At 39.8% G+C, this 13,726-nt stretch overlaps 1 protein-coding gene across 3 annotated transcripts in view; it reads right to left on the bottom strand.

The window, feature by feature from the left end:
• Nucleotides 1-13,726, bottom strand: part of LOC120789639 (solute carrier organic anion transporter family member 5A1) — a 39,234-nt gene that overhangs the window by 7,346 nt on the left and 18,162 nt on the right. For all 3 annotated transcript variants that reach the window (XM_040126473.1, XM_040126474.1, XM_040126475.1), the window contains 3 exons: nt 9,785-9,917; nt 9,470-9,687; nt 4,099-4,263 (listed from right to left, as the gene is read on the bottom strand). In XM_040126473.1, coding sequence (XP_039982407.1) covers nt 4,099-4,263; nt 9,470-9,687; nt 9,785-9,917 — 516 coding nt within the window. The remainder of the gene's footprint in view (nt 1-4,098; nt 4,264-9,469; nt 9,688-9,784; nt 9,918-13,726) is intronic.

The following is a 13,726-nucleotide window of genomic DNA, read 5'->3' as shown; positions in this document are numbered from 1 at the left end:
AAAAAGAACCAGAATAGGCTTTGCTGTATCAGTGTGACCAAGGGGTGCTGGGGCCAACAGTGATTCATTTCAGGCTGTGGCATCGCAGAGCACATGCTCTCAACCCAATAGAGCTAGTGTAATTGACAGCATGAAGAAGGGCAAAGCTGGCTGCTGGCAGGATGGACCATGTGGTAAGCATCATCGTGCAGAAGTTAAGGCCCGGGGAGGCTGCACGTGGCAGCCCCCGAGCCGACCACAGGCACTTATGGCCGGGAAATGAGCAAGAGAGATGAGGTCAGTCAGAAGGGGTGGAGGGTTGTCAAAGACAGAGGATCAGCAGAGAGAAGTGATCCAAGTACACAGAAATGTCATGAGGCTTCTCCCTCTCTGTATGTATGTGTGTGTTTGTGTGTAGCACAGATCGAGAGAAAGGCAGATAGAGAGCAAGAGACAGCGATAGAAAAAGTGTCTCTTTGGGAGCTAGGCATAACACAGCTGTAGCAAAATATTATCCTGCAAGTGCATGTTTCTGTGCTGCAACCGTGTGCTTTCTGTAGGATTAAACATATACAAAGCCAAACCAGATATCATATCACATAGGGCGAGCACGCGCGTGCACACACACACACACGCACACTATAATGTCAATTTAAATGCTACATTAATGATTTACAAATATTTTATCTGGATTATTAGCTAGGCTGGCTTTAATGTGAATGATTTTTTCATAGTGATCTGATAAGTGTGTGCAAGTGCAAGTACAGCAATGACTCATGACAAACTTTTGCGTGGCTTATGACTGTCAACTGCAGCTTATACAGCAGAGACAGAAGAAGAACAAGAAATAAGAGAAAAATAATAAGAAACGAAATTGCCTCATTGAAAGGAACAGTGGCTGAGATAAAAATAGCAACCGAAGTGGAAAAAAAGCAAAATAACTTTTCTCAAAAAACACCAACTTGACACTCTGCGAATACAGCAAAATAGTATAAAATCTTTCATGAACTGAATCAACATTAAGAGTCAGTCCATAAGCAGATAGAGTTGGATTCAGTTAGCTGGTTTCATTTTGAATCTGGTTTAGTTGGTAAAATATCCCAGTTTGTAAAAGTGAGACTATGTACAGTAACTTTTGCTGAACATTGGCCACAGTGGCTATGAGCGACAGTAGTGGGATAATGCTAAATGCCCACGCTGGTCAGCATTTTGCTAAAATGCTAAACCAATGTTACAGAACAACGAACAGTAACTTGTGTTATACAGTTGTTATACTAAAGTTTGCTAACATTAGCTACCATTAGCCACCATACTGGTCATACCAGAGTCTGTAAGGGTGTAGCAGCAAAACCCCTGAGTGCACTGAACAGTGACAATTTGTTTTATTGCTTATGAATTAAATTTTTTTATTTGGAAGAAGAAGAATTTGTTATTCCTTATTTCAAAAGTTACATATTGTAACCATTTAAATCCGCATTAACAGATTTCTTTGGCCACTTGGGGGCAGCGTGAAAAAACTTGTTAGCATACAGTTGTTTATTTATGCATCCAGCAGATACAGAGCAACATTAGTATTCATTTGGAGACATATTTGTGTCCATCTGGGGAATGTAAGTCCAGCAATCGCTCATCTTTTAGCTCTGTGTTGCTTTCACCATCTCCTGAGGGAATTATCCAGCTCTTGAACTGCTAAATGTTCCACTATGTTCACCAGCTGCAGCCAACTTGTCTTTTGGTGCTGGGCAGGGAGTGTGGTTTTAAGAGCTCTTCCACTGAAAAAAAAAAAACAGCTGCCTGTTGTGTCAAGAAGCAAGTTCATAACAGCAGTGCGAGTGAACCATAACAGTAAAGTTGAATGTGAAAAACCCAAACAATGAGCTGAAAGAAGCAAAAATTCTAACTAACTTTGCTAGCTTTTTTCTTTTTTAATTGGCAGAGAACAAATGTCACAACATTATTGTAAGTAGTCATTTGGCTGAATACCAAATATCTAGTTATCATGGAAAAGGCAGATGTCATAGAATTGCTGAAAGCTAAACTTGAATGAATTCAAACCCAAACTTTATCAAACTTTATCAAACACCAACCCTATTGGTCTTACCAGAGAATATCAAAACACTATTTAAGTGGAAAAAAATAATTACTTCACACATGCAAAAGCACTGGTCTCATCTTCCATTCATTCTTAAAAAACATTCCCTCACAATCATCAAGGAAATGTCACAGTTGGTCAGTCCATCTGGAAGCCCTGTGCTCCCATCAACAGGGGTGCCCTCTCCTCTTCCTCCTCCTCCAATCCAACCATCATCACGTCCCAGCAGCTTAGCATCGTTTGGGTAGCCATGGCAACCGCACCACCTGTTTGGCCTTACCCTTGTATCCTGGTAACAGGCACATGATATGAGGCAATGGTATTGTATATGTAGGGGTTTGTTTATCTATGTGTATTGAAACGACCATATGTTAGCCAGCACAATACTTGGACACACACATACACACTCACCTCTTTGCTTTCAAAGCCATAATTGCATTTTCAAATCACTCCTTGCTGTAATAGTCCTGATACCAGATTAGCTGTGTATTAGCACCACTAGCTCAGACATGACTGAAGGATTAGACTGGTTCTTTGTACAACCTACATATGTGGTGCACAAATTACAGGAAGAGCAGAGGGAAGTGTGTGTGTGTGCATGAACAGATCTTGATGAACGTGTCTCCTGAAGTCAACAGACTTGTGTGTAACAGTCAGGAGATGTAATGGATGTTTATCACTGAAGTCAAGGTCTGCAAGACTCCATGACTCATAGCGCTGCCCTCCAACCGTGAATGACTGTGCACACATGGAAAGGTGAGGACAAATGTGAGCTTAAACTGGTACAAACTAATGGTCCATATGGTATGTGCTGATGTATCATTTATCGCCCTGTCAGGGATCAGGTCAAATGGAACAAACATAAAGAAAGCAATGCTTAAAATAAACCAAATTTCATTGCATTGTACTGATTTTTCTACAGTCAGTACATTATTTTTCAGTGCTTCACATCCAGGCTTTGAATTTAATTTTCATAATTATACATTTATATTTAGCTTTTAGAAGTTAGATACAACTTAATAAAGAAATGATCTATTATTTTTCTAATACTGTAGACCAGGGTAATAAATTGTAATTGTAATTAACTCTTTACTGAGGACAGTTTTGCCCGCTTGATCTGACATTTCAGACCTTTTCATTGAGAGTTGAAAAGGCAAATAAACACACAATTTCTTCTAGTAGTTTTGCTGATTTTAACAGTTCTAACACTTCTTCCCCAAGGATGGAAAGTCATGGCAGAGGAAGACGATCTACTGTTCTCTGTCCACAACCAACCAACTTTTACCCTCACGGATTATTGCAATTTTCTTACCGTATTTGTTCTTATTTGAAGTGATGAAACAATTATTTGATTAATCAATAAGTCACTTGGCAATAAGTTGCCAATATTTTTGATGATGGCTAAATCATTAATCAAGTAAAAAAGCCAGACAGTTGCTGGTTCCAGTTTCTGAAATGTGAGAATTGGCTGCTTTTCTCGATTTTATATCATTGTAAATTGAATATCATTGGGTTTAGGACCGTTTGATAGATGATACAAACACTCTGATTTATTCATTTGTTTTTTAACCATTTTCTGATCATTTTCAAAATAAAACAATTCCAAAAACAATAGAAAAATTTAACACTAATGAAATTTGTTAGTTGCATCCCTAGTTGTTTTGATTTTTAATTTAATTTACGTCGACTCTCTCTTTTACAGGCACCTATGTGATACCATCACGTTCTACCACATTGTTTTCAAGGGAAAAGTTCATTTTACTTTATTGCTCAGAGCACGTTGTAAAGAATCCCTCATCATAGGCCCCCACAGATCCTTGATGGCAGCCCGCAGAGGACAGTGAATGCACTGACACACAAGACAACTCAAAATATGTCCAACTCTGCTGTACAACTGTGATGAAGTTTCACAACACACAGCTGTGGAGGAGTGAAGCATTTCACACCTGACTCTTGACAGCCATGATAATGCAATGATAACACCATGCTTAAATGAAAAAAACCTGACGTAACAGCTAAAGACTTACCGGTGTATATGCTGGCGTTGGAGGCAGGGATACCAAACTGTGACTCAATAAATTTGGGAATGAAGGTAATGAAGGCGGTGACGATGGCACACTCTGCCGTGTAGGACAGACTGACGAACAGGAAGGTCATGTTGCTGAGAATCCTCAGCGCTGCCTTGGGGAGGTCTGGGGAGGGATAGAAGACATAGCACTTAATTACTGTGGTGCTTTAATTAAGACACAATCAATCAGTCTCCTACTTTGGCTTTCACTCACTCCCACACAAACTAAACTCGATGGAATCATCAGAAGAAGAATCATTACTGAAAAACTGTAATTAAAAAAAAGACAGAAAAAGCTATATCTGTAACCCAAATAAGCTTTATATAATAACCTTAGGTAATAATAGAGTAAAGTTAACACCATATTTAAATGTCCCTGAAACACACATAAACACACACTCTCACAGTCAACCATGCACTCAAACATGTCTCATTACATCTAGTATAGTATGTATAGTACTTATTCATCTAGTATAAGTATCCTTGTTTCACGCAAGACTGAGGAGGCAAACAACAATACATAAACACATGGATGCTCTATGATTTCTCTGCAAAACACTTTCAGGTTATTAATGAACAAAATCTAAACATCAACACTGACCTTTCAATATCATCAAGCCTTAAGAAACTCATATCAAGCTATCAGCACGTTCGCTATACAATGCAAGAATGTGGATCATGTGATTAATGCTGCGAGTGCAAAACAAATCAAGCTCTGCAAATCTAGCCTGAATGCCGTCATCTTTGGTTCATCATAACAAAGGCAAAGATGCCCTTTATGTCTGCTTGAGGACAGTGTCCATATGATTTGGTCACCATGAGGCAGAATGCCCTCTCATCCTGTCACTCAAAGGTCATGTGGTCAAACTGTAAGAACATTACTGTTACCAGGCAGATTGAAACAGCTTCATCTTTCTCTTCTGCACTGGCTGGATGAACAAATGATCCCCAAGATACAACTCAGATGTCACTTTCTTTTAGTCAGAGGAAATGCTGTGCAGAATAATTTTTTACAAACAGGAGCTAAAAAGGGATTCAGTATCTTACTCGCAAGGCAGATGCTTGCTGCGACTCCAACAAGGGCCTTCCAGCTGAACTACCAGCTCACAAATCATCAATCAATCACCCTGCTATCCATACACCAACTCCATAAGATGTTAGCTAACAGCATTACATGGCCATTTTCATTCCACAATAAGACAAATTATTAAAAATGATAGTGCTTAAAGGTGTTTAAAATGAAAAATTCCTTTTGCATTTTAACTCTGAATCCATGGTTGAACCTGAGGACTTGTATGCCATCAATGCATCAATGCATGTCTGCATATTTTATATCAATCCCAAGCATCTATCAACATCCTTCCTTTCTGTAAACTATCAACATCTCATCATGCACTGGAGCATGTACATAAGATTTCATCCAATAAAATGTAATCTTTGGATTGTGGGAGGGACTGTCTTACCCAATTATATAAAACCTACAGATCTGCCAAGATAACCAGTACTACAGCTTTAGTAATGACATTGGGTGGGGTGTGTTACCTGCAAAATTACGAAACCCAACTCTGGCGTTGCTCTTTTCTCTGTTGTCAAATAATTTTGAGGCTATTAGAATGGTCTTCTTGATAATTTATGTGCGTAGTCCCTTGCGTGACAAAAGTTTTCTTTTAATGTCCTTGGCAGAGGTACAAGGTTGCAGAAAACACTGTTCTCAGGGTCACTGGTGCATAGAAGCTCCTCCATCTCAACAAGGCTGAGTTATATGATTTCAGGTGCAGTGTGACAGAAAGGGGATCTAAGCAATCCACAGAGACCTCAGATTCAAGCCACTGCTTTTCTACATCAGGAGGAGGAAGTTCATGTAGTTTGGGCTCCTGCTTACTGTAGGATTTTCTGGGAAAGATCGAGGATGTGTTGCAGAGACTTCTTCTCCAAACTAACCTCAGGCTGAAGCCAAGTGCTCTTAAAGTGGATGTTTGGTTTGTTCTTTTGCCCTGCTTACATCCATGACCATAACTCCAATGACAAAAAAGTATTAGATTGAAATATACAATTATTAATACTGCCTAAGAATAATTTAAATAATGGCCACAGCTAACAGATTCATATTTTCAGTTTACAGAAAGATTTTTCAGCTTGAACAGAAAGACAGTATGTGACAGGAAATCAAAGAGATTTCCTTTTTTATTGTGAAGCTGAAAATTCAAAAGAGCAGGAAAGGTCCTTGCATTAAAAGTAATTATCAATAACTTAAAGAAGTGAGGGCACTTACGTGCACGCAAAGCCTCTTTGCTCAAATTAATTTGAACTTTGGGGGCTGATTCCAGTCAGAAAACTTTGTGTTGACTACCCTTGACCATAACTATCTATCTGACGAAAGATGGGGGTGGACAGCAACCAGAGAAAGCGTTTACTAGAGGATTTCAAACTAAAACATTACAATCTGGTTTTTATATTTTATCATGAAAGTCTTCCTCTCTCTGTAAGTCTGTGTGGTCTTTCATAGGCTACACACTAAAGTCCAAAAACATTCTTTACAACACTTGGCTGGGGACAGTTCGTCTAACTGAGCACAATTGGTATCTCCAAATTTGTCCTGTGTGTTTGTGTGTGTTTGTGTGTGTGTGTTTGTTTGTGTGTGTGTGTGGAGTGTTGAAAGCCCTTGGCTGAGGGCAAATATTATTACTTAAAGTCATAAGGCCATCATGGGGGATACTTCTGTCTCATGTGCTTAACAAACGGATACCACAAAGCAAATAAAGAACAAATGAAAAGGCAGGGAGCATGTGAAGCAGATTATTATTGCATTTTATAATGGAGGTTATTATGAAGCTGGCCAGCCTAACTGGGTGGCACAGTGCGTTGATTAGGGGATAGCCATCTCAGCACTAATTCAACTAATCTTGTTGTAGTTGGGGAAATGTTAGCATCTGTCAGTGTTATCCCAGATCAAAAGGTAGGAATAGAATAGTGATGCTAATTATTTAATTCCTGGGGAGCTGGGCTATAGTCTTGTCTGGAGGGGCAACAGATGGCAAGATCATGTTGACGTCCACAGCAGCTGCTCTCTCAATCAGACAGAGCAATGGCTCGCAATAGTTGCCACACTTGGTTTTTTTTTTGTGAGAATTTATTTGATGACTGGGTCAAATTGTTTCACTATCTCCTTTTCAAAACATCTCTCTTTTAGCTGAGACAGGTCATAATAGTATATTATTTGTAATATCTTTGAATGCACCACAGATCATACAAGTTGTGTTTCAACCCATTAGCACAGTTAGCACAGTGTAGGTTGAGTTTTCATAAATCTGTAATTGGAACATTTAAATGTAAAAGCAAACCACTTCCAGTCAATTTAAGATGGAAAATAATTCATGGATTAGGTAACCTATTCATTTATATTTATATATAAGCTTCTTAATACAGAGTTTTTAACTGATGATTCTGTACATAGGCTGTGCTTAAATCAACTAGTGCTGCAATGACTAGTCAATGAATTGATTAGTTGATAAACAGAAAATTAATCACCACCTATTTTAATAATCAACTGTTTAAGTCGTGTATCTGGTTCTGGTTTCTCTGATGTCTGGATTTGCTGCTAGACTCGCTGATTCAACGCTTTCTCTTCTAATACCTCAACTCAAGATATTTCCCGACACCAAGCAACCAATCCAATACCAGTGCTCTCTTTCTCCCAAATTTACAAAATGTGTACCTCACTGCGGGTAACTCATTGGAATCATTTTTAGATATCACAACATAGGAATTGCTGTGGTATTTAGAACTGAGTCATTGGCCCGTTGTAACTGAAAAAGTATAACTAATAACTTTAGACAGAGGTTTCTGACATTGATTGAGACTGATGAAGAAACTATACTTCATGTGGATCAGCCACATCTTGAGTCTAATCTTATTTGCAACTAATCTATGAAACTTTTTGTCCTGCCTCAGTGTTAGATATTGATTAAAATAACTGTCTCTTACTGCATCTGTTTTCTTAAATCCTGTCAGGTAAGTAATCAGCTATTTAAATATGATTGTACGATGGTATATGGCGCAAGTTGTTTATCTATACTAGCTAAAATTCAATGAAATGCAAAGAAATGTTAATATTAACTTTTCACACAACAGTTGACCAATGTCTGGAACATTGTGCCTCCCTCTGGTGTGCATTACTGAAAAAATATTCAGCGTTAGTATTTTTCAGTGCTTGCTTGTGATCTGAAGGGCAAAAAAAACAACAACAACAAAAAAAAAAAAACATGCTTGACGAAAACAGCCACTTTCAGTGCAGCATTTCTTTCACAGAAAGTGCTGAATTTGTGCTATAAACACATACACCTCAATAGAGGGACAGGCACAGCACTAAAATACATTAAAGATCCAAACATTGACGTTCCTGAGTCTGCAAATTGGCCATAGTTTGCAGAACAGCCCATAACATCCTGCTGGAACAAGTCAAACATTACATTATTTGTTATCTGCTCTCTGACACAAAATCCTGTCTGGACTGCTATGGGCTATGCACATCAGTGAGTATGAATTTATGATATTTACGACATCCATTTAAATACATGTTGGAATTCATGATAGTTATTTTTCTTATGATGTAGAGTGTGAGAGCAAACATGTATGCTGTTTTGCCTGTCTATTCCTGTGTGTGGAAACATGACCGAGTTCCCCAGAGAGCTCATTTAAGAAAGAGGGAGAGAGATAGAGATAACTCTCTGACTGAGAGACAAAAATGAGATGAGGAAACTGGGACACACTGGAGCAGGATTCAGCTTATCCAGGGGGCTCTCCCAGTGAAAACTAAGTGGTGATGCATAGGTACAAGCAGTTTGACCAGAAACTTTAAGAAACACCATCTCCTATTTTATGATTTTGTACTTTTATTCCAACTGGATAATGGATGCATGATTGGCAGGGTGGGGGGTAATTTCAAAGAATGTACTGTCCTTTATTTAAAATAAAGGTTGCAAAGCAAAAAACAAAGTCTTCAATTGACAGCAATAATGTGAGATCTTTAGCCATGTTTACTATTAATTTACTCAAGTAAATATAATCCACTGTGCAGTAAAATGCCCATGTTTACAGTGAATTACTTTCTTCATTAGACAACTGTGTGGACAACCTCTTCCATCAATCAATCAATAATATCTCTAAAAGAGATCTCAATGGAGCTTTCACTATTAGATAAAATGACTAATCCCAGCCATTGATTGGATTATGGGCCATTTGTACATCAATAGCTCACAGTTCCTTTATGTAAGGTACTTACCTAGGAGTCCTGAGGTTGAAAAGGAAGGTTGATATTATCTCTCCCTCACCTTTGATGTCCTTCCCAAAGCCCATAGAAGAGGAGACTTTCTGGCTTTTGCTACTGGACTTTTCCTTCATCACATCATCATCGCTGGACACGTCACCTGGTGAGCCGATCTTTTTCGTCTTCCTCTTTTTGTGGCGGGGAGGCAGCTTTTTGGGGAAGGCAAACATGGGAAAGATGACCAGTAACATGGCTATGGCACACAAGAGAAAGCCACTCCACCTAAAAAGGAAGAAACAACAGATGGATTGTAGAGGAAAAGTGAGAACATACAGACATGAGTAAACGGGCGGTCATAAAGATGCACATGCATATTTACCAGTTGCCAACAAAGCGAGGGTCGCTCTGGTCAATGTTCACTACAGTTTTAGGGTCAACATAGAAGCCAATGAGGACGCCACCCAGCAGGTAGCCAGCTGCAGGTCCCAGGGCTCCCATCACATACATGATAGCTATAAAAAAAAAAAAATAAAAATAAAAAAAAAAGTGACACAAATAAATCAGACACTTCAATTAAAAAACCTGCAAGTTTTTCTTCTTTTCTCATTAATGCTCATAATGGCCTACTGTTACCTGTGACTGTTTCAATCAGACCTGTGGGAGCTATTCATTACCCCCAATGCATTGTCCACCATATTCAGAACACCTGCACTGAGATCAGTGGGAACTCACCACCAGCCCTGAGGTCATTTCTCACGGCTTTTGAAGAGTCTGTAACAACCGACCTGAAAGCGCCAGAGGTCTCAAATTGACCTGAGGGCATGCCTGCAGCTCTCCCACACCAGCAAACTTCAGAGCGAGCAGGGGTAAAACATTAACCCAGGGGGGCTCTCAGACCATCACTGGGGTGAGCCAATCACACTCAGTCACTTTGCAGCAGGAAGGGAAAAACTCATTCAAGTTAGATAACCTTAGTTGGACAAGTGGAAAAGCCTCCTGTGGACATCCAGTAGAGACATGAGTCAAAGCCATTTACCAGCCTTAATCAGGGGGCAAGTTTCCTATAATTACACTTGGAACATTGCCGCTAGCTGTAAGGGTGTGTGTGCATGCATGAATGTGTGTGACAGAGGGGAGGGATGAGCCCTTTGAGATGGCTGTGTGTGTGCGCATATGCATTAAAATGTTTCTATGAATAACAAAATTCTGACCCACAAGTAGACTTTGTTACATCTTCATTTTCACTGGCAAAATAGCTACAAAACACATGCTTCAGTCAGTCCTCTCCCACACACACACCTAACAAAATGCTCCTCCTCTTCTATTTGTGTCTCTCAAAAGGTCACTTTCTCGGATGCTGGCAACAAACTCCATCGGCAATGTGTGCACACATATGCACAGTGTGTTTGTGCTGGTGTTTGCGACAAGAGGCTGTGCCAATGCAGCAGGTGTGCTGTGTGTCCAGACCAACAAATGTCTAATCTCTCCCCCAAGACCATAACAAATGCGTGCACGCTCACACACGCGCTGACACTCTCTCACAAACACACACACACACACACACACGTCTCCTCCATCAACAAGGTTTGTTTTTCTCAGAACGGAAGCTCAAAAGCTATTTCATCTCAGCCTGCTTCACCAAATGTTTCAGGTTCCCCGCCAACATTTGCATATAACATGCTTAAACCCCAAGTGGCTTGCATCTTTTACTCCCCTCATATTTTCATTCCAACACTTTCATTCCCAACACAGAGCAAAAATATGCATGTTCACTCCTATAGTGAGGTTCCAACAATATCCTAGAGCCCAAATCCTTATCTACACTTAATTTAATTATGGCTTTCTTGAACAAAACTATTGGGAAAAAGAGAAAGAGAAGAAAATATTGCTTTAAAAACAAAAGGCCCTTCAGCAATATACTATTATCAGCCAAAAGCAGACACACACACACACACACACACACACACACACTTAAACACTGAACACAAAATGCAATGGTCATTTCCCTGGGCTCCAAAGGCTAATGATCAGTCTGAGAGAGTATGAGAGTTTCTGCACACATACAGGATTTGCAAGTGATGGAAAAGAAAGGGTAGGAGACATGCACAACGTGTACATTTGAATACATATATAAAACATGTACAAGCATGTGTTTCGTGCGAGCCTGAAGGTCTGTAGCAGTTTCATTCCTACAAATTTACGTGAACCACTACTCTAAGCAACTAAAGAAGGTGTCTGTTCCTCTTTCACTTCTTCTTTCTCTCGCATATCCTATTCATCTTTTAACTCTTTTCACTCTGCCATTTCTCATATCCTGCTGGTTGGAGTCAGTTCACTGCAGCAGTCAAATAGTTACGCATTGTAACAGGATATTACCACCCTGAGAGAATAAACAATTATAGTTGGCAAGGACGGCAAGGTCCTATTTTATTATCTCCATCTTGAAATTAAAAACTTTAAAATCAAACTTTTGTGGTACAAAGCAAAATAATTTCCACCTAAAAGCACAGACCATAGACTGCAATATTAAGGGCTGGCAATGACACTGACTAGACCTTGATGACTGAGTTTAAAGAGGAGTCTCAACGGTTGGTATATATTATTTTATAGAATGCAGGGGTTTCAGATTCAAATCTCCTGCCTCCTGATGGAGCTTCACACTAGTTTGACTCTAAAACTTATATTTCAAATGTAAATCTTGACAAATCTAAAGATGATCCTGTAGTTTTCAGATTGTTAATAAAGAAAATATGAAAGGACTTCACCATAATGTGGGGATAAGTTGTGCAAATCAGCGGGATTTCATGCCTGGATTTAACAAAACAACCATTTAAGAGAGATTTTTGCAGTGGAGTGCCACATAAAGAAAAGCCTATCAATGAATCATTGTCATCAGCTCACCAGACTGCTGACCCTTCCTCTGCCCCAAATATAACACACTATCATTTAAACACTCTCTAGCTTGAGCCAGATATACCAGATGCACCCAGCCGTTCAGTCGTCAGGCAAAAGTTGAGTACCAAGTACGGTCCTTTGGTTGCCCTCCAATCTCCATTCTCCCCTTTCTCAGGCACCCAGGCAGGGATGGCAATATTTTATCCCCCTTGGGTGACTGTGTAAGCTTCTGTCTTGCCATTCCATCCATCACATTAACAGTGTCCTGCCCGACTGGAGGACAAAGGGGGTCATAAACTGTGCATGACTCATTGCCCTGCCCGCTTGGCACTGAGCTGGGATAGTTTAGGATCAGTAGGTTGGGATGAAGGGATTGGAGAGCAGCGGCTGGGCTGAAGGGCGGCCAGGGCAGAGCCATTTGATTGAGGAATATGCTGGCACAGCAGCAGCGCTCCATCACACACAAACACACATGCTGCGGTGACAGACATCTGTGGAGCACAGGAGGTGGATGCCAATGAAGAACGCATGGCATGCCACAGGCTCACTTTACTCAATTACACAACAGACCTTCAACAGCAGCACGTGAAGGTCAATACATTATAGGCTTCATATGACTTTCTACACACGTGGAGCTAATGGATTAGGAGCTTATTGGCTTTTCACTCTTATGTTAAGTCAGCATCTAAACCATCTAGGTGGTCATTCAGCCTGACTCTCAATATCTTGTGATAACTTTTTGCTGACATTATTCTATGCATTAGAATGCACATTATTATATACGAAAAGATACATATTGAGGACAAAGTCACAAAGCGTGGAAGTTAACATGTTACAAGCAGGATCCAATATCAGCAACAAGATATTAAGGAGGTTTGAGAAAATGTTTATTCTACAAACCTGAGGAAAAAAAAATACGATAATTGAAAAACAACTCATCAAGAAGCGACAACACATCGATTACAACTTTAGAGACTTTAACGCCAACTAAAGTCAGCCCCTCTCTGCATCATAAATACACACATGAACTCTTATGTGCAAGCACATGGGAACGTGATGGGGAAAGTGCAAGGGCATCAAGGGCATGAATGAAGGAGGGATAAGGTTAGAGAGTTTTATATTGCATCATTGACCCCAATTTAATGTTTCAGCTCCAGTGTTTGTGACGGATCAATGCAGCGGAGTCAGGCAGCAGAAGGAGAGCTTTACTCAACAATGATCTAGAAAGAGAAAGGCAATAAAGTGGGAAATAAAGAAAGAAATAAAAAATGATAAACTGAGAGGAAAGTGGCAGGGGGAGAAAGTGGAGACAAAAAAACAAAAAAAAAAAAAAAACATGAGGTAGGAGGAAAGAGAATAATATCTGAGAATGGGAGCGAGAGTGAGGAGTAATGGAACATAAAGAAACAGAGAGAGGGGAAAGAAG

Source organism: Xiphias gladius, chromosome 5 (genome assembly GCF_016859285.1).
Source record: "Xiphias gladius isolate SHS-SW01 ecotype Sanya breed wild chromosome 5, ASM1685928v1, whole genome shotgun sequence".
Lineage (NCBI taxonomy): Eukaryota > Metazoa > Chordata > Actinopteri > Istiophoriformes > Xiphiidae > Xiphias > Xiphias gladius.
This window is presented reverse-complemented; position numbering and strand designations above follow the sequence as displayed.